General features: G+C 33.9%; 1 protein-coding gene across 2 annotated transcripts in view; it reads left to right on the forward strand.

The window, feature by feature from the left end:
* The first annotated feature begins 487 nt into the window (after positions 1-487).
* LOC134854544 (uncharacterized) overlaps positions 488-19,725 on the forward strand; it is a 48,747-nt gene continuing 29,509 nt past the window's right edge. Inside the window, exons 1-3 of one of the 2 annotated variants that reach the window (XM_063870843.1) lie at positions 488-549; positions 888-1,493; positions 13,117-14,152. In XM_063870843.1, coding sequence (XP_063726913.1) covers positions 1,491-1,493; positions 13,117-14,152 — 1,039 coding nt within the window. In that variant the 5' untranslated portion in view covers positions 488-549; positions 888-1,490. Of the gene's footprint in view, positions 550-887; positions 1,494-12,549; positions 12,666-13,116; positions 14,153-19,725 lie in introns of those variants that run through there. The other variant, XM_063870842.1, reaches the window with a different exon arrangement.

The following is a 19,725-nucleotide window of genomic DNA, read 5'->3' on the forward strand; positions in this document are numbered from 1 at the left end:
CCTGCCAAAATAAGAAACCTCAATTTTTTTTGGGCTTTTGAGTGTGTCCTTTTCTGAATGAGGCCTAAAATATTTTCGTCATTCAGAATTCAAACCCGGTTATCTGGGCAAAAAAAGAAACCTAAGTCCGACCAAAAAGTGTAACTTGAGTAGAAATTGGTATTTTTCAAAAAAACTAACATCCTGTATTTTTCTGAAAATGTAACTTTTTTGAAAAGAAAACAAGAGAAATGAACCAAAATCTTGCCAATTCAGGAATAAGTTTTTACTTATCCAAGATTTTAAAAAAAAAACAATTTTGGGCTTATTCGGCTAGCATATTTGTTTCTTGTCAGAAGGGGTGACGTGGTTTTTTATAAGCAACACAATTATAAAGTCCCCCAGAGTAGCAGCCTAAATATTAGCATATAGAACTGCCTTTTTACGTGTATCATATTTGAATGTACGTTCAAATGCACTCTCTTCGTCTTCCCTTTTGCCTTTATACCATCAATCCCACATGGGACGACGGCGGAATATTATTCCATCACGTATCGAAGAGAAATGAAGGTAGGAAAAGAGAGCAGACGCCAAGGAGCTCATTGGGCAGATAGATCGAAAAGTAGAAATTTCAATTTCAACCCATTTTATGGCACACTCCATAGTGAACAAACGCTATCTTTTAGGAAAACTGCATAATAAAAACATTTTTTCCTAATTTTTGCAAAGAAAAAAACGCATAGAAATGTAAAAAATTATTTTTTCAGTTTTTTTTGAAAGTTCGTTTTTCCTTTTAGTGAAAAGAAATAAAAGATTTGAAATCATAACTTCAAAATTAAAAATTTATAAGATGATAATGTCAGTTTTTGATTTTTTTTCTGCTCTATTTAATTCTTCTTCTGTTTGAGTTGTTACCTTCCCTTATACATACCATTTACCTGTTCAAGTCTTAATACACGTGGCTTTGGTTATATTTTGTTGCCAGCAATGCAATTCTGTGTAAAATTATTCTTCATACACCATTCCCATATTACATAGGAAACCCTTGCAGCTTATCACATGTATTAGATTAGGAAATAGTTCTTCACTTTTATACATTTTAGTATTGTATTTATCAATCCACAATCAGCGAAAGCAGAAAAACTCAGCCAATATGTTAACATTTTATACAAAATAGGGTCACATACACAAAACAAAAACTTTTTTTGCCTTAATTGCGGTCCAGAATATTGCTACACGTGTTTTGACTGTATCAAAAACCATTCATGTAAAATTCCGGCTACGTTTTCAGGAATTTTTAAACGTTACTAGGAATGCATTTTACATATAATTAACCATGTTACCAAAAACTTTGAAATGCTTTCTGCAGTTTTAAACCATTTCATAACGAGCCCTTTTGAGCAACTCTCGTCCTTAGCCAACCCATAATGACCACTTATCGCGGTCGTGACTAAGACGTTTTTAACAGCAGACTAACGAGGGTTGTCTCGAGATTGTCAGAGTCGATCTATATGGTAAGTAAACTTTATCAATTTGCTTTTTACTTGAGGTTGGAAAAATCTGAAATTGTACATCAAAAAACCGCACTGATCTCATTATAAACGCAAATCTCAGATACAAACTTATAGTTGATAGTTATTCTAATTGATCATATAGCCCTTCTATAGCCACTAAAGGCAGATGACTACACAAAAAGCAACTCTAGATTTAGCTGGGGTGAAAGAAAGATGCCCGGGCTGAGGCGCTCGACTCATGATTCGACCAAAACGGTCAAACGATGTCCGTCGTGTGTCGAACGATGTCCGTTTTCGACTTTGCTCGACTTTGCCGGACATTGTTTAATTTTGTTCGACTTAGATCGACTTTTTCAACTATGACACACATTGTTTGACTTTGCTCGACTTTGTTCGACTTTTGTCGGACATTGTTAGATTTTGTTCGAATTACTCCCACTTTACATGACTTTGGTCGGCTTTGTTTGACAATGTATGCGTTTGACTTAATTTTGAAGGGTTTAGGCCGTGCTTTAATCTTCAGACCGTTGAATAACAAAAACTCAATATAAATATGAATCCACCCATGATTCGAATAATTCGACTCCTGATTCTGACCTGTTCGATCCTTGATTCTACAGCGTTTGACCTACGGTTTCACCCTCTTCAACCCATGATTCGACTCTGTTTGACCCATGTTTCGACCTTGTTTGACTCTCTCGACCCTTTTGGACTCATGATTTGACCCTGTTTGACCCATGATTTGACTTTGCTGACTAATGTCTTTCATCTTGCAACCATTTCCGTCCAATTATGAGTCGAGCACCTCATCTCGGGCATCCTCATCTTATTAAGAAGCCATGAAAACATGGATTGCTTAAGTTTCGATTAAAAATCAGTACAATTGATCAATTTGATAAAACGTTCATAACATTTTTCAACCTACTCTTAACACTTCAATTAAGACTTATTTCGATCGTGATATATGGACACTTCCATTTGACCGTTTTTAGCAACAACAAACATATTTTAACCGTTTTGGTTCACAATTTTTATGCAAAATGTTGCAAAACAAAAGTCAACACGCATCCAGTTTCATCCAGTTTTAAGATCAAATTATAATTAATTTTATAATCCATTATAATCGTTTATAATCGATTAATAATTTGTCCATTTTTCGATAAAATTATAACCAATTATATTTGATTATAATCCATTAACTTTATTCAAATTTTTACTTCATTAGCTTTGCACAAAAACCAATTATAATCGATTATAAATGATTATCATCCCTTTTGGTTATCCATTTTTGTCATCAAAGTTGCATCTAAATTGCTTATATTTTATGCTTTTTGTAGACGTTGGTTCCTATGAAAAATGAGAAAAATGTTTTTAAAGTTTTCCAATCAATTCAAAATTTTAAGATTTTTTTTTCCTTTCTTCCCCATTAGAGTTGTTTTGTGATGCATTTTTTAGCTTTTTAACCACCAAAACATCGGCTAATTGATTTAATTTCATGATTGATTCGGAAGATTTATTTTTCATCTACCGCGGGAATCTTTCCACTATTATGAAAACATCCCTATGAAACTTTTGTTTCGAGGTAAAATGTTGTGTTCAGATGAACCAAAGTGTTCAAGAGATCTCTCTTTTAGAGATTTTCGTATTGACACAAAAAAACCCATTAGATATAATTCAAATATAGTTTTGAATTGACATAATTTTGGCAAAATATTGAAATTATAATCGATTATAATTGATTCTAAGGGTTTTTTGTACGAACTATAATCAATTATAATCGATTATAATAGATTATAATCTTTTGGAAACTATCACGATTATAATCAATTATAAATCCTTGAAAAACATAATGTCAAAAAATCATCATAATAATCCGTTATAATCGATTACTTAGGCCTAAACTTGGATGCGGGAACTTTTTGGAACTGGCCAAAGTATCACAGCCAAGGGCGGATTTAGGGGGGCAGACACCCCCTCCCTCAGGGATTTGACCCCATGCCGACCCAAAGGGTCCCCCTTTGTAATATTTTGAGATATCCATTTTTGGCTGACTGACCCTAAAATGTAATTTTCAGGGGGGAGCGCGCGCCGAAAAAACGCGCTTTCTTGCTCAAAATTTTCCAAAAATTGTCTACAAACGCCCTTTTTGGCCTGTTTTTTTCAAAATTTTGCATGCAGCGCAGAAATTTTGGCAAAAACAGGGTCTTTGTAGTGCTTTAGGAGAGCTCAGAAAATCAATTTGGTCGACCTAAAAAACAAGTCGACAAAAAATTCGATTTTTTATTGAAAATCCGCCCCCCCCTAGAGAAAATCCTAGATCCGCCCCTGATCACAGCTAAGGGTGCAGAGTAAGGTTGATCATAGAGAATTATGAAATCGTATGTAACGTGGCTATCATAATCACAAAATTTTGGTTGACCAGAACTGAATCCCAAAAGTTTGTCAAAGCTGTGAAAGATTTCATCAAAAATTGCACACCATCGATTTGAGTAGCAACAGCAACTCGTTTTAATCAAAAAGTAAATGTACAAAAAGACGCTTGCCCTTAGCTACTTAAGAACATCAGCAGGAAATACATCCTAAAAAACTTTATTTAAAAAAGGTGTCCTTAAAGAAAAGAATATAAACAAAATGAGTATGTACAATGAAATCAGTTATATTCATTTCTTACCTGCTTCACCCAGCAATTGTTTTGCCATCGGGAGCTAGTTTGGAGCCAGGGATCGCCCAGCCCTTCAAATACCTTTTCAATAATTCAAAAAAATTTATCAATTTAGGATACAGGGACTATTCTGCTCTGGTTTTTGGAATGAAACAATTGATTTCATATATTTTTTGGACATTTCAAGAAATAATTAATTCAAATGGTTATTTAGAGTCTCCAAGTTTGCCAGTTTTATAACAATTTGAAGTTTCTTGGACTTTTCTAGGCATTAGGATTTTAAGTAGGCAACCGGAATTAACTATTCATTTTTTTATTCAATTTGTTTTAGTATGAATTTGGACTTGTCTCTGAACGATAAGTTTTTTGGCTTCATCGAGCGCTTTTTGAATTCATGTTTGATCTTTTTTCTCGAAGTACTAGCTATCATTTGGTGTCAGGACAAATGATACCGTACCAAAAATTCCCATGACAAAAGATACCTACCAAAAGATCCCTTGTACTAAAATTGCCCATACCATAAGATCTTATGCCAATTAAAAAGATCCCATGAATTATGATTAAAATTAATGATCAAAATGTAATCAGAAACAAATCTTGAGAAAGGATCTCGAAATTTGGTTCGCGCTATTAATGAACAACGCAAACCTAAGACAAACAATTTCAAACAGGAATCATTTTTCGGATTCACTTACTGCCAGAATGTCTTTAATTTGTTGCTAATATGGCCTTGAATTAAAAGAGTTCATGTGAAAAAATTATACACTGTGCATCCGTTATATCAATCGTTAACTCACTGAATTTTCAAAAATGAAATCTTTTAATTGGGGAACCTCACAAAAAATCCAAACCCTTATTATTTTTGACGCTCATGAGTTTCAAAAGCAAAACGATACAAAGAAAACAACACACTGGTGCTTGAGCAAATGGAGTAATATAAGTTTTCGAAAACATTGCCCACTTGTGGGAACGATATAATCACAAACAGCAACGATCACAGTCACAAACTCAACGCAGGACGGTCAAAAGCTCAATAACTAGTTCAGAAAATGAAGGAGGCAGTTAGGAATTGAATAAGTCGAGTAAATAGCCAGATAATTGCAGACAATATGCAATTGGTACAGGACGACAAGGCAACCTAACTGTCTTTGCCCTCTCGGTTGGTGATAGTGCGAACTCTTGACTGAAGTAAATAAACGAAATCCCTGCCCACTATAGATGACCGTCATTTCCAAATAACGGATCGTTTGAAAGCAATTTGTTTTTTTTTTCGATAGCGAAAAACCAGATGAATAACGCATGTTGATGTTTGACGATATCGAGAAACTCCTTGCACTTAAATTGTAAACAAAAAACCTGGCTTGTAGACGGTACTATCAAAATTTGTCCCAATCAATTCTTCCATATTTACACTGTTCACAACCAGATTGTCCCAGTCAATTCTACCAGCTTTACACTACACATCCAGATTGACGGGTCTTCTCCATCTTGCGTCTACAGATTCCTAACTTAAATCGCTTATCGGCGAAGTAACCCGGAAAGGCTTCTGATTGACTCTTAAATTGCCTGGTTGAATGCTTTTGCGTCTCATTACAAAACTGACAAAAGCGGATCACCTCTGTCAGATCTATATGCGGAAAATATCCAGGTTGGCACTTGAAAAACTTACGAATCAAACAGCGACATAGTCTTTGCGCTGAATATGATTCCTGCTCCTTTTTATGTGCCGGAGTCAAAAGTAGAGTTCTCAGTCGACCTACAAATTGAGGAAGTATGCAGTGTGGCAAACAAACTGGATAGTTCACGAAACGATCTCGAAAAATTAGACAAGCTCACTGCTAATTTCCAAAAAATTTACATTAAAGGGGATTTGATTGACCAAACATATTCTTTCCTATTTCTTTACGGAACCATTATCAAAATGCTGTGGGTGGCGATTACCCTTATTTACGAGACGTTAGGTTGAAGGTAAGGGCTAGTCGGCCCTTTGATTATTGCATCTAGTAAAAAAAAATTGATCAAAACTGAGAATTGATTTTTGTTATCAAGTAGAAGGGCAACTGATTCGCAATGAAAGATATTTCATAGCCACAGTTTTTCAAAACCTAGTTTCAATTTTGTTCTAACGTGAAATGTCTGGGAACAATGTCTTGATATGTCTGTTTGGCAAAAATGGTTTTGTTGAACTGAAAACTTTTTCCAAGTTCATTTGTAATCTAGTCTGTTTTTTGAGGTCTGAGTTTCAATTTGACGGCCAAGTGATTAGCAAGGTCATTCATGCTCAAAACTTGCTCACCAAACGTTTTGTCGTTTTTTTGAATTTAACCGACGCTTTTTTTTGCTTTGATTTATTAACTGCTTTTATTTTCATTTCTTTAGCTTTTTGTTATTTTACTACAGTTTCTTATGACGTGGATGATTTTAGAACGAGGTATCTTTTGGAATGGTATCTTATCGACTGGGATCTTCTCGTTTGGTACATTAAGGTAAGGTATCTTTTGTCATGTAACCTATAATTCGTTATTGATTTTTGTTAGCTTGCTTCGTTTGCGTTCACCTGAAACAAAGTGAGGAAATACGCATTTTCAATGCCGAAATCAGAATTTTTTTGAATTCATTTGATTTATATTTTAAACGGCTATAAATGTGTAGGGAAAAAGGATTTCAAGAAAAAAAAATATGATAAAACTATATAAAATAAAAAAATAGCAGGGTAAAAATAGGTTGTGTGATGCCATTCTTGCGCAATTTCAAATATATTAAAGAAAATGACGTGTAGCATGTTTTTTGTATTCTTATTTTCGAAGTTTAATTAGCAGCTTTTTCAATTAGCCGAAAAATGATGACATTTTAAAAAATTGGATTAAAAAGTTTCTGAAAAGTAAGAACTACTCCCCTCAAAATCATTCCCCCACAGGCTAAATAAGTTTCAAAGTGGTTGCAAAAACAAAGTTTTAAATAGACAAAATTGCTCGTCTCATTTAATTTGGAGCGGTTTCTAAGACGGAATAAATCTCCGCGGGTTAACATGGATTTAATATATTGCGAGTTAAATGTCCCAAATTGGCCAAATTGGTAATTTTTAAACCCCGTTTTTATCAAAAAACAATCACAGAATAAATATAGCGAGAAAAATTTGAGCAAAAAGACTGCTCTGATATCAGGGCAAAACCCTGATTGTCCTGGCTGCCCCTTACGATCTTATTAATAAGTCCTCTTTTTCTGAAATTTGATAATAATGGGTAAAATAGGCACTGTATAGGCGCACAATTTGGTGTCTGTACGTCAGTGAAATCGGGAGACAAATCTCTACACATACTCTAAAAGGTAGGTGGATTTCGTCGACAAAATTTCCGTGGAATCCGCGTACAAATAGTTTTAACGTAAATTTTATCTTCACGATTGTTTTGTCGCGGATTCCGCAACAAACTAAAATATCATATTGTTCTGGATTCCGCAAAATGTAGCTGAATGCCAAAAATTTAAGTTGAAATTGCAAAATCTTTAAGCTGAACCCGCAAATGTAAGCGGAATCCGCAATTTCAGTTAATAAATTGAACCAAACTAGTTCTTTCGTCTGAACAATTAAAATGTAGAACTAAAATTATTATCTAGTAGAAACAAAAGTAAAACTAGCAAAAAGAAGAACTTAAAATCAAGGACTTAACCATTGTCAGCAAATTCCACGAACAAGTCATATTCTTAAATCATTGGTTAACTAAATCGTGGATGCATCCTTTGGTATCTTGGATAAATTTGCAAGTGAGCACTAAAATATTTGAGTTTTTCGAGATAAATTAACTCAATGAAAGTAATAATTCAAGTTTGCATTTTTAAAGAATTTCAGATAGCAAATTCAATTGTAGTATGATCTTTTTGAGATAATAAAGCTTATTGTTTTAAACATATTTGAAAGAACGGAACCGATTGTCAGTATTTGAGATGCAACAAAAAATGAGCTGCAAAATTGGAACGAAAAGAACGGAACTTTTTGTCGGTCTCTGAGATGCAACTAAAGTTAAACTTTAAACTGGAACAAACTGAACGGAACGTAATGTCAGGATTTGAGACTTTGGGGTCCGCTACGCTCTATAAATCAACGAATTGTTAAAAGTATTTGGAACAAGTTGTCAGTATTTTAGAGAAATAATTGTGGACCTTGTTAGCTATTGCCCCATTTTGGACCTTGCATTTTTCCCTTATGCATTTAATTTTTTTGATGAAACACACCTGGTAAAATATAATTATTTTGAAGGTGCTATCATATATGTTACTGGAATCCATAATTTAAACAAGCATGCGGATTCTGTTTTTGGAGCGATTAAAAAAGTAGCATTATCGCGGGTTCCGCAACAAGTCTTATTTTTACTTTTTGCGGAATCTATCTGAAATTCACAGAATGCACAGTTTGGCCTCGTAATGTTAAATAAAGAAAAAAAATTATCTTCAAAGACAAAGTTTTGAGTTCGCGTCTATGACTGTCTTAATAGTTCCATAATACTTGCCTCAAAGCCAATTGGAACTATCTTTTAACCTGGTTAAATTGCCGCTTACGCTTTAAGAGAACGTAATAAACCGCATGAAAAATTTTAAGATTTGAAATTGAGGTTTGTCTGGAAACAAGAAATTTCGACCAGTGTGGATTCATTCGGACAAATGTCTGAAAGATTAATTGTCAGCGCACAATTTGTTAATTTTTTTGACATTTGTAGCAATGATAGAACAACAATTCTTAGCAAAATAAAAGTAGAAAAACAATTTTAAAAAACCGTCTGTTATAAATGCATATTCTAACTTTCTAACTATCAAACATTCTAAAATTCTAACATATTCTTTTTTTCATTCCAGCTACTCCGTTTACATTAAAATTAAATCAAAAATGAAGCCCATATTGACTCAAACAAAAAAAGGCGCTGGCTCGTAGACCCTTACTAGGCCAACACTCTATACCACCGTTACAACAACGCAAACCTAATAATATGAAAGAATTCAAATGCAGCGGACGAATTCATTGTCACATTAAACGTAAAACTGACCAAATAGCCATTTGTGCTAAATTCGTGGGAAATGAATTAACTTTGTAATCTGAAAAAAAAAATCTTCAATGACTTTTAATCTAAAAGAATTTGTCTCAGTGCGATCTTAACAAACGTTCCAAATGAAATCTGATCATTTTCCTCCTCATGAAAACAATATCTAGATGTGCAATCAGTACTGAGATAACAATGCAGTACTTTTGATTCTAAGTAGTGTTACTCAGTCAATAGATTTTTAAATTTTATAGAAAAATATTAATTGAATAGCGAATGTTTTTGATTCTCCTGACAAATTTCGACTTTATAAGTAGCGATTTTTGTTGGAGTTTTTCTCAATTTCATTCTAAAGGTTTTGTTTTCCACTCAAAATTTAAAAAAACGTTTTACCATTTGATCTTTTTTTGTTAAGTTGTGGAGCTTCAACTTTGCCAATTTGGTCAATTTGGAACAATTAAGAATTAATTAAAGAGTGATATATTTGCGGAGATTTAATCCGTCTTAGAACTCGTTCCAATTTGGATTGAGATATGCTCTTTGGTCTACTTATTTTTTTTGCTGAATACAAAAAACATTACTTTGTACCTTACATATCGAGTAGGGAGATAATGTTCAAAAAAATTTTTTGAAAATCATATCAATTTTTTTAGCTTCAACTACTCCATAGAAACTAAAAGACTGTTGGAACTTCTACGGCTTTGCCCTGTATTTTTTGTGCAATTTTCGAAGAAAGTGAGGATTGTATATGCTCGTGTAGATTTTTCAGTCAGACCAATTTCACAAAACCCTTTGCTGCCTTGGGAACCAGTCCCTTGATTTGCAAGGGCCCAGCCTTGTCGGAACACACTATAGTATTCTGCCACAAAACTTTCTCAGCTACCTCTTTATTTTTTGCACCAGGCAAATTGTTCCGCACTGCAAAATTGAACCAAAATGAATGGAGGCAATTAGCTAATTGGTCTCATTAATTCTATACGCATTTCAATATTTAACACTTAAAATTTGATATCATCAGTCTAAAATTCGAAATTGCCAATGAATATATTGAAAAAATTATTCGAGACAAATACAAGGGCAGTCGAATTATTCGGGGTTTTACTCTGATACGAGCAGTCTTGTTACATTTTCGAAGAAATTTAAAAATCGGCCGGCTTGGTTTCACAAAAAATTCATTTTAACTGACTGGATTTAGATCCATTGGCTATTGAATGTTCTTTTGTCTATTATCTAGTTAAATTACGTAACCTAAGAAGCAAAAAATCAAAAGTTTAACACAACCTTCAGTGATAATTCTTTTGTGCCATGAATTAAGATGAAAACTTTCTTATTTGAACTCATGAAGTGAAATTTTACGGTTTCTCTGATTTTACTTTGTTCAATTCGAACAACAGAACACACAACATTTTTTCTTTTTTCTCCGATGAATTACAAGACTGCTCGTATCAAGGCGAAGTCTGATTGATTTTTTTATGACTTTTTTTTTCAAATCATCACCAACACACGCAATATAAAGTACAAAGTGATAAATTTTGCTAAGTTTTAAGTAGATCAAAGAGCATGCCTCAATCCAATTTGGAATCTTTTCTGGAATAATTCCATTCAGCTTACGCGCTAAGGACACAAAATATGATACGCCATATTTTATAAACTCAGGTTGATTACAAATAAAAAATTTTTAACTGTTTTGATGAAATTTCCGTTAATATTCTTATTCAAAAAAGCCATATTTTCTGGATATTGGCCAATTCATGATTTTTTGTGAAGCGCAAACAACGACTAGGCAGATTGAAATTTTTTTACTACAGTATTTGAAAACTACACTATTATTTTAATGTAGATTTGTGAGCAAAAAAGCAGATGTGATGTTCATTCTTTTCTTCGGTAATCGTAGCAAAAACGTTCTTCTTTATCTCTTTTCTATTGAATTAACTTATATCAGATTACGTCTTTTTTCGAGTTTTGATCAATGTTTTTATAAAATCTGAAATAATGCTATATAATTTCGCTTTTTGTACGATTTTCAAAATCAAATCAACCAAGAAGCATTATTTTTAAAAACATTCTAGCAATCCGCGGTCCTTTTTTTCGCGTAAACTTAGCTAATTCAACAAAACTTCATGCATCGTTAAGTGATTCGTCATATTAAAGTAATATAGGTCGTGGTTCGGACTCTTTTGAAACAATTGAAAATAACGTTCTGGAAACTTTTACCTCAAGATGCCTAAAGATGCTTGTTAAAATTTTTTCTCTCAAAAAACAAAAGCGATGATGAATCACCCCTTACAACCGCTGACAACTTAAAGTGTTTTTACAGCTATACTTTTATTGAAAAATTCATAAAATATCTTTTAATGTCTCCTGACACCTCTGGATGAAAAAAAACGATGATGAAAACTGCTTTACGACAGTTCTTTGCATGCGAAAATTAGTCACAAGCGACAAATCGTCGCATTAAAAAAGCGAGGTTTTGTTGCATACCAATTTAATCAGGATCTTTTGCTTTATAATTCAGATAATTATTCCATATGAAAGTGCCCGCATGTTGAGCACCCGCTAACGCATGGCCGTTTCGATGCTGTGCACTGCTAAAATAATTTATATCGAAATACATCTAGAAATATTATGACAAATTGCACTGCAACGAATTTTCGCTTCGGTGAAGGCTACTAATTGTCGCCTGTGTCATTTTTTGCCTCGAGCTAAAAAAAATTCAGTTTGCTCATTTTACTTTTGAGTTTTGCAAAAATAGCTGGTGGTTGTAAATGTTTGCTATTTTTTCTATATTTGTCTAATGGATTTTTTGTAATGTTCCGACTATGAAGTGGAAGGAACTTCGTCTTCGTTGGTAATTTCCCGCGACTTTTGAAGTTTTTTTATGCCTACTAAGTTTTTCTTTGTTCATTTTCCGAAGAAAAGAGTTTTCGGGGGAAAATACAAAGCGAAAAAACATACTAGAACTGGTGTTAAGAAAATTTCCTGGGCTATAACTTGATAAAAGTCGTAGAATATGTTTCTGTTTTCTGCGAAATTGGTTCAAATATTTTGTTTTCATTTTTGCGTCTGGTTATCACATTGAGTTTGCCAAAATATTTTTCTCACACCCATATTTTGACTACCAAAGGAAAAATTTTAGATCTCAAACGATCGTTGGTTTGTTTGTAATTACGCGATTTCGCGCATGGCTAGTAGTTTTGAAAGTGGAATGGTAAAAGAATCTTTACTTGGTTTAAAGTCAGTGGATAGAAGGTTGAGCGTTCATAGCTTCAAAACTGTTGAAGGGTTTTAGCAGACTGTTACGTTAATTTTGTTACGTTAAGGCAAAACACACACATTCAACATGATTCATGTGCGTTTTCAAACACTAGCCTTGTCTTTAAGTTGGCCACTGGTTCCAAGTATAAATAGCTAAATCGTATCTTTTGCTTAAACTCTCTGCTAAGTTGGCTCTAGTTAAGTATGAATGGTGTGTTCTTCCAGGTACGTACGGCTTAGTTCAAAATTTAAATTTATACCTGGGTTAAGTGTCATATTTCGCTCCAAAAGGTTAACTCACGAAACATCTAGACAGCTGAATCAACTTTGGAACCACTGATTCTTATCCACGTTGCTGTTATTTTTTTTTTAAACCTGTAGTGAAATTTCTTCATAACTTGTATGACTTTTGTGAGTTCTGAGTTTTGCCGAAGAAGAAATGTTTTTCAAGAAATTTCAGATCATTTTACAAAAAGGCTAGTGTTTCTGTCCTCCCCCCCCTCCCCCCCACACACACACACTCACACACACACACTCACACACACACACACACACACACGTTTAAAACAAAGCATTAAGTAACTCAAAAAAAAACACTTGGGAAATATTTCTTATACTGAATTTTGTGCAACTCTTACTGTGGTCGGAACATTCTGTACTACTTCCACTGTTTTAGTCCTTGTATCCAAATATGGACATAACAGTCAATCAGCTCTTCGGTGATCAATCAGACTCCAACGATGCCACCTCCGAGTCCCCGACGTGGCTTGGATCTGCCAATCAGCTATCAATAAAACGTGCAATCTCGGACCACTACATCCACGACAAGCTTTCGTTCGACTCAGGAATTATATGTTCGGCAAATACTACGAACGCCGAGTGTAACGGGATCCGAGTCTCAAGTAGAGGTGTCCCGCAATCTCTTACGAAGTTTTTCGACGAAGATGACGAAGATGTTTTGGCGCTCGGCGGGCAAGAAATCACGAGCACTAGCGATGCTCAGTGTGCGAATGAGTTGTCGTGTCATAACCGAGAGCTTGATTGGGTCGTATACGTTGAGTCGTTTGCAGAGCGTTATTACATGGAGCAAAATGGAGTTATAGAACGAGTACCAGTTACGTCATACGAAGACGAAATCGAACGCATCGCTCGCAAAAGAACCGAGACGAAAACTCTCTCGGGTAATAGCCGGCAAAAAAGCTTTGGGTTGGCTCTTCCAGACAGTAAGTCGTCGGCAAAGTCGTGGGCCGCTCGGCGAGCTGACTTGAACTTCGCTAAGCAAGACACCGATTCGCCCTTATATTTTGGAAACAGTTCGGTTGTTCTCGTGAAAGAAAACTCGTTGTACCCACCGGATCCGAAACTCGAAAGCCCGTTTTCACCTGACGACGAAGATAAATTCAATTCGTCCGGAAGCTCAAGTAAAAATCTTACTTCGTGGAACCGAAAATTTAACTCAAACAACACGCCGCGTTCGGGTAAAAACCCGAACCGTGGGCTGCCATTTCACGAGTTCACTCGCAGTAGTCCGACCGAACGGGAGATTCGGGATAGGAAGCGGAATTTGAGGCTCTCTGGTCTGGTAGGGACCAAAAACGCGAAATGTCATCGGGTCGCAATGCGAAGCCAGATCTTAGCCCGGAAACGATCCATGTCTTGTTCTAGTGTGTCTCCCTCGCCCAGTATTCTCTCGACTGAAAATGAATTCCCAGGTAAGCAGATTTAAATTTCAATAAAAACTTCCTATTTTACTATCCGATTTCAAAAGATTTTGACACCAAAGATCAACATAAATTCTTCGCGGGAAAAACGTTTTGTTTAGAAAAGTTAGATGTCATAGTGGCAAGAACTCTTCATGTTTTCAATAAAAAAAAGATAATTGATTTTTTTGATACTTACCTAGATACTCAGTCCTTGAATCGTTATCTCGGGTATGTGATCGGTAAAAAAAAAACCAAAAAAATAGGTGTAGTTTCCAAGTTAAAACGGTAAGTCCGTCCACAAGACCGTCAGCAGGGTCACGAACTGGATGAAACACAACCATTTACGATATACTGGTTGGTTATCAATGACCTTAGACACATCCCGGGAGTCCGCATCTACGTTTGGTAAACTATTAAAACCCAAGTCTAGAATCATAGTGCATTCAACAATTGAAAGTGCATCCACTGGATACGTATGCAATTTTTTCTTCAATGCGAATTTCCTTCCAATGCCATTTGAAAACTCAATATTCTTAGCGAAAAAAAGTTAGGAAAACAACAAAAAAAGTTAATACTCAGCTTTTTTTTTGCTGCAAAGTAGTCGCTTAACAATAATTCTTATAGTTTTTTTTCAAGTCAAACTTCAGCACAAAAAATAAATTGAAAATCAAACATTATAACCTGATTTTCATTTTTTTAATCAAATTATTTGTTAGTCGAAAATTTACGTATATAATCTATAAAAATTCTGGATAAAATGATTATAAAAAACTATGATAAAAACCGTTTCCAATCTATTTATAAAGTTAAATTGTTCCACTCACTTATACCTATAACGTTTAAGCAAATTAACGCAAATTTTATTAACGCAAGAACTGCAGCTAACTGCGTCATCTAAAAACGTCACGATAGAGAAAACTTTATGCCAGGCGGACTATGAGGATATATACTAAATTTGAACAAAGCTGCTCGTATCAGGGCGAAGCCCTGAGTTTTCTGAACTGCATTTTATGGTATACGGAATAGTGCTAGTTTTTAGAAAGTGGGTGAAATTTTAATAAATTTTGAAAAAAAGCGAAACTTATTTCAAGTTTGTAATGAAAATCCCCCACAAACTATTTAAAGTACAAAGTGAAATACCTCCCCACAAAATATTTTAAGTACAAAATCACACACTTTGCTTATAGCGAAGCATTGAAAAGACAACAAAAAAGGAAGATAACAAAACTGCTTGTATGAGGGCAAGGCCCTGAATGTTCCGACTGCCTCCTAAAGTCTATGGAGCAGTAATAACATGAAAAATAAATGTGATAAAAAAATGATTTTTTTTACTTTGAGATTTTATGTGAAATTCATCACCCCACACGCCATATAAAGTAAAAAGTGATAGATTCTGCTCCTAACGTAGCAATTAAATTACTTAAATCGCTCCTAACAAATCGTTTATGGCAAATAAGCTTCCGTTAACCAATTTGGAACGATTTCTAAGACGGATTTAATCTCCGCTTACGCGCTAATAGCGCGAAATATATCGCGCGTTAATTGTCCCAAATCGGCCAAAATGGCAAACCTTAAACCCCCATAACTTTACGAAAAGTGATGACAGGTGAAATATCTTTTCAAATTTAAGCTCAAGACAACTATACTTTTGAATGATACAAAAAAAACCTGTCACAAATGGCTGGCTAAAAATTCGAAATTTATCTGAAGAAAAAAAAACCCACCCCGCGCACAAATATTACGTTTCTTTTGCTTTGAACCTTTTTTGTTACAAAAATTTCAGTTTTTAAGCAATTTTTTGTCTGCAAAAACATTTAACAAAATTTAGAGAAAGTTCTTATGCTGTATAACTGATCATTTGATGTCCAAATTCAAATGGTACACAAAATATTTGAAAAAGGTGTCAACAATGATAATTATCTCTAAAATTAGTTGCAATGCTCTAGGAAGTTAATTTAAATTAATATAAATTCTTGAGAGGCTGATCTTGAGAGGCAATACAATTTTGAAGATATGTTATTATTTAAATTTTCTTTTTAAGTAATAACGTTATTATTTAACAAATACTTGGACAACTTCTACTTCTGATTCCTGCATAAGTTTTTTTTTCAGCTGCCTTCTATTTCTCAAAATTTAATTTGAAGTCGATCGGAAAAAATTTTTGTAATTTTTTCGATTGTTTAAATATAAATATTTTGTTCATTTTTTATTGTTTCTAGCAAATGATTTTTCTTGTTAGAGTTGTTAGCTTCGTTTAAAAAAGATCACGAGAACGATAATAAATCGGCTTTAGAATTTGAGTTTTTCCACGGAAAACTAGGTGCTAGAAACAGTTTTCAAAAATTGATCGAGTACTACAACCTATCGAAGTTTTTTTTCAGTTCTGAATCGATCGCTTATTAAGAAGTCATAAAAGACCTAGCTTTAAAAAAAAGCAAAATTCTTGTTTTCAAGAGTAATTTCAATGTTTTCCTATTTTTGGCTATAAAAATGCTATGAAGGCTACTAATAAAACAAATAAAAACTTTTGTATAGATCGAGAAAACCAGTTTTTGAGGTAACATCTAGCGTTTCCTTGTAAACAGAAAAAAATGCAAATAAAAAGGATATAAAAAATGGAAAGTGTTAAATTTTTTTTGGTGTTTTGTTCATTTATGTTTCTTGTTCTTGTCTCATATCGAAGAAAATTGTAGTCAAAATGACTAGCTTACACACAAAATATAAGCTGTTGCTTTGCACTTTTTATTACGTCAGGCAAAAAAATGACATATTTCAATGGGGCCGGAACTTTTGTGTTTCTTGTGCAACAACTACTTCTTATTATTTTTATGAAAGACTTTGAAACATAAAAACAATTTCAATTTTTGAGACAATTAAGTTTGAAACTTCACTATCTGAGCTGATAGACTGATGGTAACGTCTTTGTCTCTAATAGAGGCGCTTAGCATAGTGGTATGGCGATTAAGCGCTTAGCATCAGATAGAATGTGATGAAGAGCTCTTGAGCTCCCGCTTCAGGTCCACAGCAGACTGACCGATTTTGGCTGCAATAGTGGTAAAACGTAGACGCAAAAAAACGCCCTTGAGTTGCTACAAAAGAGTGTCGCTTAACAAAAAAAAACAATCTGGAATGTGGGGAAGTAAAGAAAAACGGATTATGCTTTACAGGCTGCAAGTCCTTTGATAGATCCTCTGCGAATCGCAGAAACGCCAATTAAAATTATAATTATATCTCAAAAATTTGATTCAAGTTTTGAGGTTCCCACAAATATTAGCAATTTTGAGACATCTAGGCACAGGAACTTGTTCGCTAATTCTCCCAAAAATTATTACCAAATGAAAAAACATGCACCAATTTTCGATGCGCCAAACATTACGAGGCCAAACTGTGCATTTTGTGAATTGTAAGCGGATTCCGCTACAAGGACGCTCCCTTTGTTCTTCTGTTGTTCATTAATTCCATTGATCGTTCCGACAAAATTATAACATCTTTAGAGCATACAGACAGAAAATTGTGTGCCTATCCAGTGCACAGTTTGGTCTCGTAATGAAAAAACATGCGCAAAAAAATTGACACATTTCAGTGAGGCAGGACTTTTTGCGTTTTTCGCGCAACAACTGCTTCCCGCATCCAGTTTCAAGCGTTAATAATCGATTATATTACAATTTTAGTATCAGTCTTACTAAAATTGAAAAACAATCGATTTCAATCAATTTATAATCGTTTATAATCTCTCTTTTAAAAATCAAATGATAATCAATTATAATCCATTATAATCGATTATAATCGAATATTTATTCGTCTATTTTTCGATACAATTATAATCGATTATAATTAATTATAATCCATTTTTTAATTCAAATTTCTAGCTCATTAGTTTTGCACAAAAATCAATTATAATCGATTATAATTGATTACAATCCCGAAGTTGCATCTAAATTGCTTATATTTTATGCTTTTTATAGACATTGGTTCCTATGAAAAATGAGAAAAATATGTTTAGAGTTTTCCAATTAATTCAAATTTACAAGTTTTTTTTATTCCTTCCCCAGTAGAGTTGTTTTATGATGCATATTATAAGCTTTTTTAAACACCAAAACTTCAGCAAATTGATTTAGTTTCATGATTGATTCGGTAGATTTATTTTTCATCTACCGCGGGAACCTTTCCACTCGTATGAAAGGATCTCTATGAAACTTTTGATTCGTGGTAAAACTTTGTGTTCAGATGAACCAAAGTGTTCAAGAGATCTCTCTATTAGAGATTTTATTATTGACACAAAAATAATAACCCATAAGATATAATTCGAATATAGTTTCGAATTGACAAAATTTCGGCAAAAGAAGAAATTGTAATCGATTATAATCGATTACAATTGATTTTAAGGGTTTTTTGTAAGAACTATAATCAATTATAATCGATTATAAGAGATTATAATCTCTTGAAAAATATCACGGTTATAATCAATTATAAATCCTTTAAACGCCTAATTTTGGTAATTATAATCAATTATAATTGTCAAAAAATCATCATAATAATCCGTTATAATCGATTACTTACACCTAAACTTAGATGCGGGTTCTTATTGTTTTTTTTGTTAAATCTGAATTAGTTAATGTAATAATTTTCTCTAGTCCTTGGGATTACTGGGGAAAAAAATTGTCAAAGATGTGTATTGTTAAACAAAATTGTCAGAAATTGTCAGAGATCTGTTCAGATCTCTGACAAGATCTCTGACTAACGAAGCTGACAAATTAATATAGACCTTGTTAAATGAATAAGTTTATTGAGAAGGTTCATTGGGTATGGGGTTGTGATCAAGAACTCTGAAGTGATCAAGATTTTATGCGGCCGCCTCGTGTGCTGAATACAGAAAAAAAAGAAAAAAAAATCGATCGGTTGGTTGATTTCAGAAGTGGCCTCAACTGAACCAAACCCCGACGGACTCGAGCTAAATGATCTGGCTGTTTTACTTTAAATCTTATCAATTTGCACTTCTTACTAAGTATTTGCAGTCTTTGTTTCTCCCTAATTGCATATACAGGCTTGAAAAATGCTCAAAATACTGTTCATTGAGCCTAATTTTCAAGTAACATAAGAACTACAATTACCTTTGTTGTTCAATCTGATTGTTGAGGTTTTTCTAACAGGAAACAAAAACTGCAAAGAAAAAACTGGCATCAAAAATTACTAATTTTTGATTTAAGAAAATATTGAAAAATAAAAATAGGCTTTTTAGACAATATATTTGTCGATGCAGGACTGATTACAATGGAAAAATTCACAAGTGGGGGACTTTTTTAAAGAGTCTCCCTTTGCTTTTAGGAAATCAAATCTGATAAATTATCACCCCTCACAGGGCGTGTCCTAATGTGCATCTTATCTCAATTTAACTTGCATTGCCCCACTGATAAGTTCAAAATTACATTTAGTTAATGAAATCCCAAATTAAGTATCAGGTAAGGGGTGCAGCCATAATCTTCAATTCAATGGGGGGTGTGGTCTTCGATGGTAGCGCACACAAGGGATGGCCCATTTAGGAGCCCTGCCCTTTAGAGGGTGCTGATTTGAAATTGATTTAA

The sequence above is a fragment of the Symsagittifera roscoffensis genome, chromosome 9 (assembly GCF_963678635.1).
Source record: "Symsagittifera roscoffensis chromosome 9, txSymRosc1.1, whole genome shotgun sequence".
NCBI classification, from domain to species: Eukaryota; Metazoa; Xenacoelomorpha; order Acoela; family Convolutidae; genus Symsagittifera; species Symsagittifera roscoffensis.